This window comes from Balaenoptera borealis, assembly GCF_965194805.1.
Source record: "Balaenoptera borealis genome assembly, chromosome: 14".
NCBI lineage: Eukaryota > Metazoa > Chordata > Mammalia > Artiodactyla > Balaenopteridae > Balaenoptera > Balaenoptera borealis.
In genome coordinates this window covers 91,151,858-91,170,625 of record NC_138875.1, presented here as the reverse complement: position 1 = coordinate 91,170,625, position 18,768 = coordinate 91,151,858, and the positions used below count along the sequence as shown (strand labels likewise).

At 53.2% G+C, this 18,768-nt stretch overlaps 1 protein-coding gene and 1 long non-coding RNA gene across 20 annotated transcripts in view; one reads left to right on the top strand and one right to left on the bottom strand.

Annotated features, from left to right (window-relative positions):
* LOC309610422 overlaps positions 1 to 18,768 on the top strand; it is a 487,797-nt gene that overhangs the window by 247,630 nt on the left and 221,399 nt on the right. The window lies entirely within an intron of this gene.
* EP400 (E1A binding protein p400) overlaps positions 1 to 18,768 on the bottom strand; it is a 113,305-nt gene that overhangs the window by 4,307 nt on the left and 90,230 nt on the right. For 12 of the 19 annotated variants that reach the window (XM_082353159.1, XM_082353158.1, XM_082353147.1 and 9 more), the window contains 9 exons: positions 18,432 to 18,689; positions 17,344 to 17,392; positions 17,154 to 17,263; positions 11,289 to 11,496; positions 11,016 to 11,179; positions 9,171 to 9,389; positions 7,035 to 7,230; positions 6,550 to 6,674; positions 4,897 to 5,043 (listed from right to left, as the gene is read on the bottom strand). In XM_082353159.1, coding sequence (XP_082209285.1) covers positions 4,897 to 5,043; positions 6,550 to 6,674; positions 7,035 to 7,230; positions 9,171 to 9,389; positions 11,016 to 11,179; positions 11,289 to 11,496; positions 17,154 to 17,263; positions 17,344 to 17,392; positions 18,432 to 18,689 — 1,476 coding nt within the window. Of the gene's footprint in view, positions 1 to 4,896; positions 5,044 to 6,549; positions 6,762 to 7,034; positions 7,231 to 9,170; positions 9,390 to 11,015; positions 11,180 to 11,288; positions 11,497 to 17,153; positions 17,264 to 17,343; positions 17,393 to 18,431; positions 18,690 to 18,768 lie in introns of those variants that run through there. The other 7 variants (XM_082353160.1, XM_082353153.1, XM_082353155.1 and 4 more) reach the window with 3 other exon arrangements.

Sequence of the window (18,768 nt, the reverse complement as noted above, 5' to 3'; positions counted from 1 at the left end):
TTATTTCATCATTTTTCTACATTCTTCTTCATCACGATTGAGATCTTCCTGTTTATAAAACAAAGCCTTCCACCCAATGGTCACTTTTTGTAAACCTGCCTATCTTGCTGTCCTGCTGTAATAAGACGGTTCAGGCCACTTGTGTCTACTCAGGGCTTCGGGGACACCAGATCACAGAAGCAGAAGGGGCTCCCGCGTGGGTAGCTGCTGGGGGCCGTGGAAAGCCCCCTCAGGTCTCTAACTGGCGGAACAGGGATGAAAATAAGTCTTGCCCAAGATAGTCCTGGAGGAAATGTGAAATTATATGATGTACTTGCAAATGACAAGCTCCCAAGTAAATATGAGTTCTCATGGAAATTAAAATGAATCACCAGGCATTTACTAGTTTACTGTAACTTGAATCAAAAACTGTGAACCGCATTCACTGACATCAGAGGAACCCCTAAGTGAGCCTGTGCGAAATTTCCTGACGGGAGAGACGTTCGGTCAGCTACTGCAGCGCACGGGCCACAGCTCAGATCGGCAGCCATGAAAATGCTGAGACGCCACGCATAACACCAAGGTGACGTCTTAAAATGCATCGATAAACTTGCAGAAAGTCCAGAGCTCCCAGTGCCAAAACTTAAGCAAATGGGGGACCCCCGAGCCGTGAGAAGGTGCTATGGCAGCTCGTGCCCGAGACCACGTGCTGCAGGGGAAGCCTTGCACTGGGTTTTCATGGCCTCCCAGGTGCAGCAAAGAGACCAAGTCCAAACCCACTCAAAGGAGGAGCGAACAAGAGGGCCGCCCGATGCCCCCTGCAGCTGCGATCCTGGCACTCAAAGGGTCTGTGAGGAAGCCGCCTGCCTTAGGCCTCGGTGCTAGGCAGGGGAGGGGGAGACACAGGCTGGCAGACCAAACCCTCAAGCCACAGCTGAGGTGGTCCTGACAGCACCCATGGGAGCCCAGTACAAGGAAGAACCCACCTTCAACCCAGACCTCAAAGCCTTCCCACAAACAGAGCTTCAAGGGAAACTGGCTCACAAGAAGACAACTCCTGTAATGACAAAAACCCCACAGTTCCTGAAGCAAGAACAGCAGAAACAAGTAAAATGAGATGCACACGGACTTCAAATAGAGGAATTATCAGGCACGCACAAAACAGTGTGCTGTCCTGTGCAGCCTGAAAACACGTATGGGAACAAGAGACTACAAAGACCAAGCAGGTTCGAGACAAAAACAGAACTTCGAAGAATAAAACACTTACAATCACCAAAATTAAAATTCAATGGACAAGCTTAACAGCAGATTAGATCTAATGAAAGGAAAACTCAGTGAAATGGGAGACAGGTTAGAGGACATTACTCAGAATGCAGCACAGAGAGACAATGAAAGGAAAGCACAGAGACTGAAGAGACACGGAGGGCAGGAAATGGGGCAGAGGTGGCATCTAAAGAAACAGCGGCTGGTCATTTCCTAAACTGACAAGAGAGGTCAATGCCCAGATTCCAGACGATCAACAAATTCCAAGCTAGAGCGTCACAGCATTTATAAAACGCCAAAGACAAAGAAAAGATCTCAAAAGGAAACAGAGGGAAAAAAGACAGGTTACCATCGAAGCAGCGACCCGCTGGACAGACATCTGACTTCTCATCAACAACAAAAGACCAGGAGCCAGGGAGTACTGTTAATGTGCTGAGAAAATAAATGTCCATCTAGAATTCCATACCAAGCAGAAGCATCCTTCAGGAACAAGAGTGAAATACAGGCATTTTCAAACACTATGGGAAACTCCAAAGGGTGTACTTCAAGCAAAAGAAAAGTAATTTTACATGAAAAGTGAAAATGAAACAGGATAGAAGGAAACTGCGTGATTGCAGCGGCATGTGAGTTGGGAGGGCCAGGGAGCAACGGTGTTGACAGCTCGAGAGCAGAGCAGAGACGGTGGTTTGTGCTATACTTTTTTATTTATTTATTTATTTATTTATTTATGGCTGTGTTAGGTCTTCGTTTCTGTGCGAGGGCTTTCTCTAGTTGCGGTAAGTGGGGGCCGCTCTTCATCGCAGTGCGTGGGCCTCTCACTATCACGGCCTCTCTTGTTGCGGAGCACAGGCTCCAGACGTGCAGGCTCAGTAGTTGTGGCTCACGGGCCCAGTTGCTCCGCGGCATGTGGGATCTTCCCAGACCAGGGCTCGAACCCGTGTCCCCTGCATTGGCAGGCAGATTCTCAACCACTGCGCCACCAGGGAAGCCCTGTGCTATACTTTGAAAAGGTAAATCTGCACATGGAGATTTTAGGATGACCACTTAAGAGAACAGAAAGAAAACATGTAATTTTCAAACGAGTCAGAGGAGGAAAAAAACCCAGAATGACAAAAAATAAATACATAAATGGAACAAGAGAAGGCAAATAAGGCTGGAAAGAGAAAACAGAACAAGTTGAAAACCCAAACAACATGGAGGCTGAAGGCCGCCCCTCCCAGGCCTCACCATAAAGGGAGTGGACGCGTCACAGGTAAAGGACCAGAACCGAGACGCGGCACGGTGAGAGTGAGGCGGCGTCCAGCCGACTGTTCCCGTGACGTACGGGTGGAGTTCTCGGTAGGAGGCACAACAGGCTGCCAGACCAAAACAGTACTTCAAAATAATAAAATTTAAAGTTTCAATTTATGTGCAGCTAATAATAAAGCACCTAATATAAAAAGCAAAAATAGAAAGCAATATAAGGAAAAACGGATAAACCCATAACCAGAATGGGAGAGTTTTTTTTCCTCCATTTTTTTGGCTGTGCCAGGCGGCATGTGGGATCCTCAGTTCCCCGACCAGGGATGGAAGCCGCGCCCCGGCAGCGGAAGCGCGGAGTCCCAGCCACTGGAGCGCCAGGGGAGGCCCAGAATGGGAGATTTTAACTCACCCCTCTCATAACTGACAGAAGCAGCCAACTAGTAGGCACAACACCCCGGATAAACCCGACCTGGAGGTGACAAAGGGACCCCACGCCGCCACAAAGCACGTCTCAGCGCACTTCACTGCGGGATCCGTGCTGGGCCGGGTCTGGAGCGTGAAGGACAGCGGAGGGTTTGGCCCAGGCAAGGCTGAAGGTCAGGGAAGACAGAACTGCTGTCCCAGAGCTGGAGGAGGAAGGGCTCAGGTACCAGAGGCACACACCTCCAGGGGGCCGTCCAAAGGCAGCCAGGGTTAAAACCCTGGGCGGGATGAGAGCTGGCTGCACATGAGAATCTGGGCTCATGGGCACAGAGATGGGCTCAAAGCCTCGAGACTGGAGGGACCACGAGGGGAGGGGTGCAGACAGAGGGTTTTTAAAAAGACAAAACAGCACAACCAAAGGAACAAAAAGTTGTAGCAATCTAGATGAAGAAGAGAATTTTCTTACTGTGCTGAAGGGTGATTTTAAAAACCCAACCCCGCAGAACGACCATCAGGAGAGCGATGTGGCCGAGCTTCCTGTCTGCACCTGTCACACTGCCTGGCGGGCGTCCCCGGCACGATGAGGCGGGAATAAGAAAGAGAAGGACGAAGGGGACGATGCCGGCCGCCAGGACTCACAGGTGATGTGATCGACACAAAGGAAATGCAAACCAACTAGAACAGATTGAGGCTGCGGGATTCAAAAGTCAACATACAGTGTCCTAGAGACACAGACAAAAAGAGGGAACTTAGAGCAGAGTATCAGAAAATGCCCATTACTTAGGAATAAATCTAATACACGCAATAAGATCGTTACGGAAAAAAAACTCAGAAAACTTACTTAAAGGGCATTAAAGAAGATTTAAACAGCAAATGATGTATCATGTTGGTGAACCTGAAGTCAAGGCTGTAGAGATGTCCACTCTCCCCCAAACTGATCTACAGAGTCAACGCAGTTCTAACAAAAACCCCATCAGTTTTGACCACGGTGTGTATACTAAATAAGCTGACTCAAAATCGATACGGAAGTGCAAAGAAGCGGGAGAGCAGGCCGTTCCCGACAGCAGGAGGCGGATGCCGAGAGTCACCACGCAGCAGAGTGACGAAGAGGGGGCAGTGTGGGCTCACAGGGGCCGGGACCACGGTGCTGAAGAGGAGCCCCCGAGGAACCGCACGCCACGTGCGCCTGGTCACGCGGTGGGTCGCGGGAGAGAAGGGACTCCTGAATGAGTAGTGTGAAAGTAACAGGGCACTGCGTTCACGTGGAAAAATTAAACTGAACCCCTAATTTTTGGATCATCTCCAAAAACCAATTCCAGGAAGGTTAAAGACATAAATGTGAACAAAAAAATTATCAAGTTTTTAGAAGATGATCTAGGAAACAGCACCATGACCTCTGGGAAGGATTTCTTAAGCAAAGCACAAAAGGCACTATTCAGACACAAAGAGACTGATAAATTCCAATACACTCAAATTCAGAAGCTCTGTTCGTAAAGTGAGTGAGCAGATCAGGCACAAGCCGCGAGAAGTGTGACACACAGACCCAAAGGCAGATGCCCGGGACGTACAGCCCCACCGGGAAGCCCCCCAACAGGCTCGTCCCAAGGCAGGGGCCCCGACGGTCAGCAGATTCGCACCGCTGCCAGAGGAGGGCAGACGGCAGGCCGGCACGGGCCGCGGCTGAGGGACCACAGGAGCTCGGCGGGTGGGCGTGCCCACAGCCCCGCACCCCGTCCCGGGCGTCACGCGTGTGGCGGGACCCAGGAGGTGGGCGATGCCGGGCAGCCGGCGGCAGCGGAGGGACGACCACGAGCCCTGGAGGAGCCTCACAGCAGAGCCTGCCACCGCAGCAGGACCTGAGCGCGGCCCCCCGGCCACGCTGCAGGGCCCCACGACGCTCTCCATGGGGCGCTGGTTGGCGGCGTCCCCCGCTCTACCTCCGAGCGCCCGCCGCGTCTGCTCCCAGCCCTCGGGCTCCCCGCTGCTCACCTGGATCTGGGTCTGCACCTGCTGGGTCCCAGCCAGTTTCTGGGCCTGGGAGATGGGCGTGGTGAGAAACTGGGTTTTAAGGGCTGGCTGGGTGGCATAGGTGACCTTCTGTGGTTGGCCCTGAGCAGCAATCTGCTGTGCCGTGATCTGAGGAAAAAGAGGCCGCCCAGGGTTAGAGCAGGCAAGGCTCTGTGTCCCCTTCTCAGAGCCACCGGGCCTCCTCCGTGGGCCCCGACTGCCCCCAGACGCCGGCAGCGTGACCACCCCGGCTCCTGGCCCTGCCTGCCCGCTGCCCTGTTCTTGCTGCTGCCCCCGCGGGGTGCCTGGTCCTGGGTCACCTCCTCCCCTGCTGGGAGGTACCCTCACAGCCAGGCTGGGCTTCATCTCCCATCTTCTGAGGCACGTGGTGCCACGTCTGCTCATCACGTAAGTTAAGCGAGTGAACTTGACGATACAGAAAACACACACAGTTTCCAAATCTAACTTTAAGAATTTGGCATATACTCAAAACTATTTAGCACAAACAGAAACAAACCTGTATGCACAATCTTTACACATTTAGTCTGATTTTCAGTTTTCCCTGCCAGGAACGTTTAAATACTATTCAGAAAGCCATGCGTGTATGTGGCCCATATATTCAGTTTACAAAGCCACAGCTCTGGACAGTTTTAACGTCTCAGAAGTCTTCTTTCAAGTTACGTGAACATACCAACTGGCACTTCGGCTACAGCCCTTCTCCTTCTCTCTTTCAGACGCTGGCTAAGCCTCCGTGATGACCCAGCCCGGTCTCCGTCCTGTCACACTGCCTCCCAGCCCGGCACGGCCCACCCCAGAAGTCACTTCACGTCTCCGCACGTCGGTCAGTCTCTGAGAAGGGGCACCAGCCGCCTGCGGAGCCCTCAGCACACGGGGACGGTGCGCCGGCGCGCTCCGGTTCAGAAAGCAGCGCAGATACGACACGGCGTTCAAGAGCCACGACGTCATCACCTGTACGCCAGGCTTCGGGCCACCAGGGGGCGGACAAGGCAGAAGCCCCGGGAAACAGAGCGCCTTGCCTCTGCTCCTGCTGTCAACGCGGCCCCGGACCCCCGCCCCGAGGAGGACTCGGCTCTGGGGCCTGAATCAGCTCAGAGCTGCCGCCCCGCCTTCTGAGTCAGGGGGTCGCTGACAGCACTCCTCTCACAGTACCCTGTCCCCTCTCGCCCCTCCCTCCGTCCATCCTCTGATGGCGAGCGCATGTGTACACACGTACACACACACACACGCACGCACACACACACACACACACACACGGAGATGGTCCTCAGCTGGCTCCTGTGCACCCAGATGGGTCGCACACCAGGAGCTACACCTGCTTCCCCGAGTCCTTCCGGCCCCTCCCAGTCATGAAGCTCAACACCCTGCGTCCTTCACAGTTGCCCCCAGGAGCCCGCAGTGCATGGGGGCCCCCCCTCTCATGGACCGTGCGCTCCCTCCAGGGCCAGCCCCAAGGCCGTCCTCCGTGCAGCCCAAGGCCACAACCACGGGCTCCCCGGGGCGTGGAGGCCAGGCAGCCAAGCTGGGCCGGCTCAGGACCCTCCCCACCTCCGTGCATCCCACGCTTGGCAGCGGGGCCCGACTCACGTAAAGAGGGGACAACCGGGAACCCAGTACCTTCTGCTGGACGGCGGCCGGGCCTGGGGCGGCTTGCGGCTGGATGGCCTTCTGCTGCTGGACGGCTTGCTGCTTGAGCTTCAGCAGCTGCTGGACGTGCACAGGCTGGGCCACGACAGTCTGCCCTGAGAACACCGATCAGGTCATTTAATCACAAGCGCCAAGGAGGGACAAGGTCTCAGGGCTCACGGTGAGTTCAGCTTCGGTGATTTCTGTGCAGAAAACTACACGCTGAAATGACGCTGAGCTAAATAAAGCCTCTCTTACATCTACTTAAAATGTTTCCAGGTTCACAACGACATTTGGACAAAGGTTGGGGAAGTTAAGAAAGTGAACGGTTAAATCGAGGGACACTTCTGCTAAAATAAACCGTGACACACCCGAGATAGCTGCGGGCCACAGCTACTAACTAGAAAAGGCTTGTCAGCCCCACTCAAGGCTGTATGCAGAGTGGCAGGGGGCGAGGGGTGGCATGAGACAGGCACCTGCGGCTTTCTGCGGCTGCCCGATGGCCACACTGATCCCAGCAACGTTCATGGGCAGCGTCGTGACGCCCGGCGAGGAGACCACGGCTGCGGGCACCGACACCACCGGGGGCTTCGCCAGTGCCACCTGGGCTGGCTGGGGCGCCGGGGCCTGCATCTGCCCTTGAGCCTGCAGCTGTGAAGTGGGGACCCGGGTCTAGACAGTGAAAACAATGGGAGAGTCCAGAGACATTCAGCATTCCACACATCTGCAGACATTTCCCCACCAGCGGTCAGGTGGTGAGAAACTGACACATTCACAAAGGTGCCGCGTGGTGGTCAGCTAATGGAAAACAGCTCACTGTGGGTCGCCTACGTGCCCTGACCGTCACCAGCGGACACAGGGAGCGGGGCTCGGCAGCCCCCGGACGCCCGGGCGCACTGCTGCTCAGATGCGCTCCTGTCCCACAGCGAGCGTCTCTGCCTCCTGCATCTCAGAGCCTGACAGCACCCCGCTCCCGCCACACTTCCTACGCTCGTCTCCTATCCCTCAGCGGCCACAGAAGATCAGCCCGAAATTATGGCCTCGGCCTCCCACCAAGGGCCACCCTCGGTCTCCACCTCCTGTGACTTATCACTCGGCTACCAAGCACTTTTTTCCTTAAGTTATATTTTTTAAAAGGAAAATGGAAGTAGATCCGTTTTTATACATACAAAAACTCAGACTACCTAAGAAAATACGAGGAAGTAAAAATCAGCCATAACCCTAAGGTGCCCACATGTGAACGTGGAAATGATACCCAGCCCACCAGACCTTGTCCTCATCTGTGCGGCTTGCCAGGAAAGTGTGTAAAATGGGATGAATTCTAGACATTTTGTAACCTGCCTCTCCTCCTTGTGCAACAATCCTTCCCCAAAGCTGTGTACTATTACACTGTGTGCACGCTGTACAGTCTATTTAGTCAACTCCTCAGTAATGGACAGTCAAGTCTCCCCTGATACAAGTTTGTACGTTTATTACTTTGTACTTGTTCTATTATTTCTTTAGGATATAGCAGAAATAGAATCACTGGGTAAAATAATGGGCGCATTTCTTAGCTCAACTGACTCTAAGCCTCTCCAGAGGGAGAGGGTTCCCGCTGGCAAGCCCCGCCCGAGGCGTGGGCTGCCCCAAGGCGGGCCATCGTGCGTGATTACTACTCTGCTCATTTGAATTGGCATTTTCTTGTGAACACAGGTAACACCAAGCTTGCTTTCACAGTTTTTATCCATTTCTAGCCCCTCTCTTACAGACTTAAAAGTGGAGTGAAGCACACGGGAAGCGGAGCCTGGGCCCCCAGAGCTCCAGATCACAGCTGTGTTGTGGGTGACAAGCTGTAAGATCTGGGTAAGTTACTGAAGGTGTGTGCCTTGGTTTCTGCACCTGCAAAATGGAGCTAGCATCACAGCACCCACTCCTGCCTCAGCACCAATCAGGTGACAGGCGGAGAGCCTATGGCAGCACCTGACCCAGAGCAGGATCCCTAATGCTAGCCGTCGCCAGTGCCAGAAAGGGAGCCGCCCGCGCTGGGTACTGGCCTGCCTGATGTGACAGCATCTGGGCTCCAGGACACCGCCTCGACACGTGCCGAATGTAGTTGGCGTTCCCAGACACCCCTTTCACCACACCATCATCCCCTCCTTCAGAAACCTTCGATGCCTCTCCGGGCCTGCAGAGCACCGTGACCCCTGAGCCTGGCTCTGGGGCCTCGCTCGCCCCTCCACCTCCCCTCTGCTCCGACCACACGGGCCTCGTGCCTGGCCTCTGCCCCAGCAGCACCGGGACACCTTCCAGGGGCCACATCTCGCCCTCCCGTCACCCCCCCCCCCACGTAAAGCCTGCTCTCTCTCCGTGGTCGGGCTCGCTCCCCAACCCCCCAGCCTCTCAGGCCACCATAAGCTCTGCGACACCGACATTCTGGAAAGCGTGACTGTGTAAATGTCTCCCACGTGCTGTTTCGCCCTCTCCGAGGAGAACTTAAGTTCCTGGGGGAACGACCGTGCCTTTACTTGTCACTCCGCCATAATACCTGCAAGGGCCTGAGCGAGCAACAACGGTTCAGTTAAAACGGAAGGAGACGCTGCTCTGGGAAAACAAGCGTATCGACCGGAACTTACGAGCCGGGCCACCTGGAGGTTGGCCACGGTGGTGCCCGTGAGCAGGGCGCCGGGCCTCGGGGCCGTGACCGTGGTGAGCTGGGGGCTCTGCTGCTGCGTGGGCTGCGGGGCCTGCACCTGCACCTGCGCCGTTGGCTGCGGGGGCCCCGGCGGGGCCTGTGCTGGGGGCGCCTGCTGGGGCAGCTGCAGTTTCTGCTTCTGCATTTTGATCAGGTGTTCCTAAAACCCAGATAAAGTAATCTTTTCATCAACGTCAACCGTATTCCATTTCGTATATATCTTGGTTTTAAGTTACTGTTCTACTACCCGTTCAATGTCGAAGTAAACAGCTGCTGACGTGCAGTGTGCAAACCATCCTCCAGGCCTTGCCAACAACATTTTTTAAATGTTCCCTTACCACTGATGAAAACTAGCAACAGTGATTCTCACAGATTAGCAAATTCATAGCAAAATTTCTGGGTTCTTATCGCTTACAAGCAAGGCGATTCAAATCTGCAGCACCACCAAAAATTCTTTAAGTCTTAAAATCGTCGTCCCTCTTGAAATTTTAAAATGTGCTGTAAGATAAGCATTAGCTCTAAATTTTGTACGCCAACTGTCTCCAAATGAAAGTTTAATTGGTAAATAAACCCATGTCTTTAAAAGAAGTCAAAATATCAAGATAAAGATAGCTCAGGAAATATTTTAGGGAATAAAAATGTTTTAAGGAAATTTATATTGAGTTATTCACGACCGTCCGATCTCGTTCAAGGTGCTGAAAAAGAAAAGGACTTTGCCACTGGTTTAGGAGAGGGAAGGGAAGGGAGTAACAGAACCAGGCAAGTGAGCCGGTACGTGGGGCTCTGAGCAGCTGGAAGAGGGGAGCAGGGGCAGCTGAAGGCCCCGCTGCCTTAGAGCGGGAGGAGCGGGGAGGTGGGAAGGCAAGGCCGTGGGGCGGGAGCGGCGGAGACCAGCTCTGAGAGCTCGCCTCTGCCGGGCGGGGCAACCCTAACTCAGCGCTGTCTGCTGTCTGCCAGCTTCGGCGGCGACGGACACGTTCTGGAGCTGGGCTGTCCAATGTGGCAGTCACAGCCATGTGTGGCCTCGCGCCCTTGAGCTGTGGCTGGTGTGATGGAGGACGGAACGCCTCGTTTCCCTGGCGCGCGTTCGGGTGCCTCCGGGACGAAGAAGTCTCAGCTGGTGCTCGCACGTCCTCACCGCCCTCCAGTGCCCTCGTCCCCTCTGTCACCCGCAAGGGGCAGGCCCGAGGTCAGGTACTTACTGTGGCAGGCCCGACAGCCAGCTGGGAGTCTGAAGTACCACCTTGCTTTTGTTACACGTTTTTGTGGTTACTTTCTATGGTGAGTATGAATGCTTTTCCATTTGTGGCAGGAATATAGTATTTCCTTTTAAAATGAATGTGTTTACTTAGGTAACAGTACAGCTCGTACACAGATTGGCAAAATTCAGGAACATCAGCACTCAAATGAGAGAAACAATACTGCAAATGAACTATTCCTCAAGAAACCGAGTCTTCACCACCTCGTCTCTTAAAACTGTCGAGGAACACTTTTCACTGACATTTTCTCAGGCTGGGAAAAGGGTCCCTGGAGCCTGAGCACAGAGCACAAGCAAGCGAGTGGGAAGACCCATCCGGAAACGGGGATTAAGGCCTCAGAGAGCTGTGAACAAGCTGGTCGCGTGATCATGGAAGCGGCCCTGTGTGCAAAGTGATTTCTAAAGACAACACAAACACACTTCCCACATAAAGACGATGGCAGATTGTGCAAAACACACTCTGAATCACATGGCACATCAAGGCATCATCACACAGTGTGTGCGTTCGGTTTTCTAGAGGACGCTCACCGGTGTCAACTTGCCCACTGCCTTGATCTGCGCCGGCGCCTGGGCCTGGCCCTGGATCTGCGGGACCTGCACCTGAGAGGCCGCCTGCTGCTGCTGCTGCTGCTGCCGCAGGAGCTGGAAGTGCGCGGGCGTGATGGTTTTCCCCGGCAGCTGGACCCCTGTGGCTGAAGAGGTCACCTGGTGAGACTGCAGCCCCGCACACGCGTGCAAGCCTGAGCCCTAAGGAGCCTGAAGAGCAGGGCAGGTCACACAGGAAACCAACTCTGCCTTTACCTTGTGACACTTGAGTCACCAAAGACCGCGTCGGGGTCTGCACCGGGGTCAGGCTGGTAGTGACCACAGCCGAGGCCGTCACCGAGGTGACCGCTCGAACGCCCTGAGTCGGTGCCAGGGACACCATGTCGGACGTGGCCGTGGCCGGGGACCCAACTGCTCGAGGCTGGGCGTGGACCACCTGGGCAGGAGCAGAGCCTCCCGAGGTCTGGAAAAGGCGAAGAGAAGAAAACTGTCAGGCTGCTGCGCGACACGCAAGACTCTTTCCCGTCACCGGGTGCGGAGAAAAGGGCACCGAACTCTAAATCCTGGAAGACGAGGCACATTCCAGATGCTGGCCTTCTGACAGGGTGCTGAGGGACTGTTCCCCTTGTGAACTCCAAGCCTGTGCCTAGGGCTAGCGTGGATGGGTCGCCCGCAGAAGGGAAGATCGCAACGCTGCCACCCCCAGTCTAAAACACTGCCTGTCCCCGTCCCGCTGTCCTCACTCAAAAGACCTTGTGGTCCCAGGAACCATCTAGATGCCCGTGTTTATTCCCCGGAAACGTACAGGCCCCTAACCAACCCCCCGCGGCCATCCCCAGCCAGGTGCGCAGGCTGCAGCCCTGGACGGCGCGGCGTCGCGACCTGGCCTCGTCTGCAGCGCAGAGCAGCCTCGCCGTGTCCTCGTCCCTCGGAGCCGCGGCTGCCGCAGGCCCTCCGCAGACTGGGCCCAGCTCCACTGCGTCCGCCTCTGAAAGCACCCTGAGACATGACACTGGCCCCTGCTGGCCCCCAGGTGCAGCCGGCCATTATGTTTTCCTGTCTAGTTTGTCCCTAATCTTACATTTCACTACCTACATATTTGAATCCAAATCCAACATCTTATTCTGTGCTTCCTGTTCAACTCACCCGTTCCGTATTTCTTTTAATCACCTTTCTTGCCTTCCTGCAGATTACTTTCTTCTCATCCCACTTTCCCCTCCCAAAGTTTGGAAGTTATACTCTATTCTTATTCTTTTGGTGGCTTGTCTAAAAATTGTATCAAGAACTTACAAAAGTCTAATCCACAATTTCACACTTTTCCTGAACAATAAAGGGATTCTGGAATGTTTCAACATCCTGAGCCCTGCTCATGTCATTGTATCGTGTGTGTTATGTCTGCCTTTGTTGACCCTACAGTAAGTTACTGTTGTTTGTAAAGTCCGTTTTCACCTCAATTAGTTCATTTAGTCGAGATCTATAGGGAATTCTCTTAGGTTTTGTTTGGAAATGTTTGTTCTTCAAGGTATTTTCAGGGCTGGCAGTTATATTCTCTGACTACAATGAAGATGTCATGCCATTCCAGGAGCTGGTTCCTGGCTTCATTACTACCGCCGAGAAGTAAGCAGCTGTACCTCTGAAGGCGACCTGACTTTCTCAGGCTGCTTTGCAGACCTCCTTTCGTCACCCCTGACCGGGATTAGTTGAGCTTTGGTGTATATGGATCAGTGTCATCAATCAGTTCTGGGAAACTCTTACCTCTTCACGTATTGTCTCTGCTCAACTTTCTCTCTGTCTGGAACTCTGATCACATCCTCTCACTCCATCTTCTGTGGCTTTCAATTCTCTTCCGCACTCCCACCTGCTGTCTCCCAGTGCTGCATTCGGGAGAAAACTTCTTCTCATTTATCTTCCAGTTCACTAACTCTCTCTTCAGCCGTGTGGAAAGTGATATTAAGCCCAATTATAAGATATTTATTTTTCAATACTGGTAACCATACTTTTCATTTCTTAAAGTTCTCTGTATTCTTTTAAGTACAGTTTCCTGGTTTTTACAGACATTCGCAAGTTTCTTTTATTTCTTTAAAATAGAAAGTATCATTGTTTTCTAACCTACGCCTGATAACCCCACCATCTCAAGTCTTTGAGGATCTGCCCAGTGGCTGTTGTTTCTGTTGGTTCTCACTCGTGGTGCCTTCTTTCCGTGTGTGTTTGGTTATCTTCTATTATATGCGGCTCATTATACTTGAAAATCATTGTGGACATTCTAAGAAGTCCAGGATGAAGGCACATTCCTCCAGAAAATCTGCATTTTATTCTGGCCACTTACCCAGGAACACTGCTCATCCAGGTCTACGTCACAATTTGAGGGGCTTTGGGAGCCCTTTTGGGGAGCCATCAACGTGAGATGCAAACTGACAGCTGACTTGGGGCTAGAGTTCCACAGGAAGAGCCCCCGCCCCACCCTCTGCTCAGCATGATGGATTTTACTTCTATTTCACCCTGCCCTAAGGGCTTAGCCATTTGGGGGCCTGCCTCAAGGCATCAATGCCTCCTTTTAGACTCTCCACCTGGGTGAGTCGGGCCTTGGGCTTGAATGGGGGGGGGGGTCCCCCTGCCTGAGAAGGTGAAGTGTACTCCAAGGCGGACACAAGGGCACCCTGTGTATCTCTCTGGGTTGCCTCTTCCCTTAGATTTTGGCCTAATAATTATTTACTCTTTTGTCAGCTCCTTGAAACTTTGAAGAGGATATTTAAAAATTTTATCCAATAATTTCAGTTCTTTTCATTAGGAGAGTGGTATAAACAACTTAACTCACCTTATCACCAGAAACAGAAGTCCTTTCCTGCACTACTGCAACAGCTTTCTCTCTAACCTTTTCTGCAATCATCTACTCTACACATAAAACATCACATGAATTTCCCTAAAACACACCTCTGCTCAAAGATTTTCAGGGGCTCCCCATCGCCTGGTGAATGAAATCCACATTCTTCAGCCTGAAATCCAAACCCCATGACAGCCTAGGCTCACTGTCACACAAGACCAATCACACGCAGCCGCTCAAGAGCCTCTGAGAGGTTGTGGGAACTACCGCTTCTCTGCTAATGCGTCTTGTGCTCCGTCCAAACAGAACCGCTTGCTGTGCCCAGTATACACCATTCACTTTCCCACCACTAAACCTTTGCTTGTACGACTCGCCCTGCCTTCCAAAGAGCCGTTTTTGTGGATGACACCTTCCTATTCTGTGGAAGCCCAACGCTCCCTTCTCCAGAAAACCTCCCTGTTATCTTTACCTCCCTTTACCTCTTTTAGGTGCGGCCACAGGACTGACTGTAAGAGCCCCATGAAAGCAAGCCGTGTGTTCGAGTCCTACTTCTAGCCCCACATCACCAGGGAGAGTATCTTGTCTGTAAGAGCTGTTCAAAAAATACATTGTGGATAAATGGCTTTATCTTTTAAAAATATGACCACAGAAATAGGTCTTTTCAAAATAAAATACCAAGTGCAATGATTTGGGCTTGCCAACCTCACAGAAGGAGTGACACTGGTCATAGGAAATGATCCTAATGCCACAAGCCTAACTAATAGCTTCTGTATTCAGTGAAGCGGCTGAGTCTAAAGTGGTTTACTACAAAGTAGAAAGAAAAATAAATGAAATAATCCGGTCACATCCTAGAAAAACTGTTTTCATATTTACTCTACTGCTTAGAGTATTCTAATTTTTTAAACCCAATTTATTGAGGTGTAACTCACATACAGTAAAATTCACCTGTTTCAGGAATACAGTTCTATGAATTTTTATAAATGTATAAGGCCGAGTAGCCACCAGATACAGAACATATTCCGTTTGCTGTCCCTAAAGTCTTGCCTTTTCCATGTGGTTTAAATGGAATCACACACGTATGAAGGCTTTCAAAACTCCTGTCAGCCAGCACAACGCCACTGAGATCCGCCGTGCAGCCGCACGTGCCAGCAGTCTCCTGCACCGCCGGGCAGTGCCAGATGGGACGGGTGCACCATCTCCCCTTCTGCTCCCCTGCTCAAGGACATTGGGGCTGTTCCCTTATATCGTAATTATGAACACAGCCACTGAGCACATTCATGCTCAGGTTTTTTGTGCAGACGTGCTTTCATTTCTCTTGGGAGAACACCTAGGAGTGGAGCTGATAGGTTGGAGAGTAGGTGTGCGTTTAGTTTTGTGAGGAACGAGCTCTTTTCCAGAGCGGCTGCTCAGGCCTCGCGTCCCACCAGCAGCGAGACTTCCAGCTGCTCTGCAGCCTCACCAGCATTTGATACTGCCAGGTGTTTCGTTTTTTACAGCCGTTCTCAGAGACGTGTGGTAGTAGTAGATCGCTGTAGTTTCAATTTACGTTTCCCTAATGACTAACAATGTTGAACATCTTTTCGTATTTATTTGCTATCCATACGCTGTATATATATATATATCTCCGTATGTATCTTCCATGGTGAAGTAACTGCTCAAATCTTTTGTCCGTTAAAAAAAAATTTTTTTGTCCACTTTTAAAAGTTGTTTTCTTATTATTGACTGAAAAATCTTTGTATAATCTAAGTACCAGCCTTTTTATCAGATATGTTCTTCAAATATTTTCCATGCCTTGCTTTTCATTTTATTAACAATATCTTTCAAACAACAGAAGTTCTTGATTTGATGAAGCCTCATTTATTAACTTTTTTCATAATTTGTAGGCTTTTGGTATCCTAGGATATCTTTGCCTAAAACCAAGCAAAGATGTTCTGTGTTTTTTTTCTAGAAATTTTATAGTTTTGGGTTTTACATATGGGCCCATGATCCACTTTGAGTGACTTTTCATATACAGTATTAGTAACAGTTCAAAGTTCATTCGGCTTTGAATGGCTCCCCAATTCCTCCAGCACCATTTGTTGAAGAGACTGCCCTTTCTCCATTTAAATCCCTCGGCACTCTTTTGTTTTTCTTTTTAAATTTTATTTATTTTTGGCTGCGTTGGGTCTTCATTGTTGTGTGCGGGCTTTCTCTACTTGTGGCGAGTGGGGGCTACTCTTCGTTGCCGTGCGGGGCTTCACATTGTGGTGGCTTCTCTTGCTGCGGAGCAGGGGCTCTAGGGGCGCAGGCTCAGTAGCTGTGGCACGTGGGCTCAGTAGTTGTGGCTCGTGGGCTCTAGAGCGCAGGCTCAGTAGTTGTGGCACACGGGCTTAGCTGCTCCGTGGCATGTGGGATCTTCCCGGACCAGGGCTCGAACCCGTGTCCCCTGCATTGGCAGGCGGATTCTTAACCACTGTGCCACCAGGGAAGTCCCTCCCCCGGCACTCTTAGTAAAAATTAATCAACTATGTACACATGGGTCTATTTCTGGACTCTCTGTCCTACTCCATGGATCTATGTGTCCATCCTTTTCCCAACACCACACTATCTAGTTCACTACCAACAACACCTTCATAGGAAAGACATTTCTCAGAACCCAACAGGGACGTCACTCTATTTGCCAAAGCACTGCTGACTTTGAAGCAGCTTCTCACTCAGGGCACATGCTGTCTTTAGATCTGTGACTAAACTGGAACTCAGGATGTAAATGTAAACTCCTTAATTTCAGTTGTTTATTTTTGTTTTCTATGGTGAAACACCACAGACGGGCAGGTGTGTCCTTTGGTGAGTGCCCTGTCTCCTTCTGGTTACATGCTCAGAGGTCTTGTGGCTCTGCGTTGCTCTGCGTCTTTCCCTCTGCCCAGATCTGGCCCCTTCCTGCTTCCCACGCATGGGCCTAGACACCCAGAAACACACTGCCCCGCCTTGTGTCCCGTTGTGCAATGGCGCCACGTCCACACACACGGGCAAACCTGCCGCTACGGCACGTGGGCACCCTGTCCGTGGAGTTGGAGACATGCCCTCGCACCCCCTCCCTCCTCCTGGAACCACGGTGGGGGATTTCAACACTCTCTCTCCCAGAAAGCACACGTGGAAACCATCCTCTGCACCCCTCAATGTCCTCGGTATTTTATGAAACGCAAACTAGATCAGGACTTTCTGTACCAATGGAACAGAATTTTTTTTAAGAAGCCAACGGCTACTGCAGTGTCCTGGGTCATGCATGCCACCAAAAGCGCCCAGGAGCAGGGGCAACTCACAGTCAAGGCTCCAGGTGCCACGGGTGAGGCGAGGCGCTTGTTAATGGACTGGAAGGTGGCGGCGGGGACGCCGGCGATGGTGTTCACGATCACGTTTCCGCTCACCGCGCCTGCGGGGAGAGGCCAGGAGGTAGGAGGACAGGAAAGAACGCACCTCCAATCGCGCCATCTCGCCCGTGTGACTTCTTACCCGTGGGCATGCTTGTCCCTGTGACGGATGTCTTGATGGTTCCCGCCTGCTGAAGAAAGAAAACCATTTGAATTTCAGGTCAAGCTCTGCCCCGCGTAAACACTCCAAAGCCTTCCACCTCATCAGGATCAAATCCAAACTCTTGGTCACGGTTACTCGGCCCGCAAGGCTGACTTGAGCCCCCTCTCCCCCCACCTCCTCCCACAGTACTGAGTCCGTCCCTCGGTCACCAGGCTCCGGCCACACTGACCCTTCTGAGCCCCACGTCTGCCAAGTTCACGGCCTCTGTGCTGGCTGTTTTCCATTCTTTTCTGACTAATGTCACTTGGCCGCAGCCCAGGGGTCAGCCCTGCAGAAGGTCCCCTCCTGACCGCCCACCACTGTCCTCCTGGGCAGGGAGCAGCCCTCACGCCAGGCAGGTGCTTAGTTTTCTGAGCAATGAAGCACGGAGCTGCCAAGTGCACACCGAATGCCACTGCGGCAAATGTAACAAAGAACATGGGGTGGAAATGACCCCATACGACAAGACCGTCCCGCGCCGGGCAGCAGTGCTTCCCCACGTGGGACTCCAACGTGTCACCAGGCACACGCAGAGAGGGGACGCGGCAGGGCACGGCGGCGACAGCGCAGGGTGCGTAAGATTGACACAGCGCCTTTCTTTTTTTATGCACTTTACCACCTTCCTCTCACGGGCACTGAAGACGCACACGCGTGTGCACAGCTCTGAGGGAAAGCGGGGCAGGGTTGGGAGAGGACGGGCTGCACTAACAGTACCTGCTCTTCGAGTCTGCAGGGACAAGAGAGGGCGACCTCTCCACGCTTCACAAGACCCTAGTTCCACACCTCCCGCTCACCTCTACCTAGAAGAGTGGCCTCGTCTCCCACATCGCTGCCCAGTTAACCCAGCCTGGAGGGCGGAGCTGACCCAGCATGGGAGAGATGGGGTGAGACACGTGCTTCCTCGAGGGGGAGACTGCGGGAGACTGGGCTGGCCTCCCACTTCCTCTGGGAGGAGGGTCCGCGGGCTGGAAGCCGCAGGACCCTGGACAGGGGCGCGCTGGAACCGACCGCTCCGTGTGCCTTCTCACCAGCACTGCAGCGCTGCCCACCGTCGTGATCGCGGGGGGCGCCTTCGGCGGGGGCGGCGTGGGCTGCGCCGGGGGCTGCGCCTGGGCCTGGGGCTGGACGGCGGGCGGCCCCGCGGGCTGCTGGCTGCCGGCCGATGGGGGCTGGGGCAGCGGCGGGGGCGGCTGCTGGGGCGGCGGCGGCTGCGGCTGTGGCGGCGGCGGTGGTGGCGGCGGCTGCGCCACGGGCGGCTGCTGCGCCTTCTGCTGGTCGGCCAGCGCCTGCGGGGCAGGAGGGAACGGAGCGTGTGGAGGAGCTGGCCCGGGGGGCCCCCGGCCCCCGGCCCCCCTCGCGGCCCTC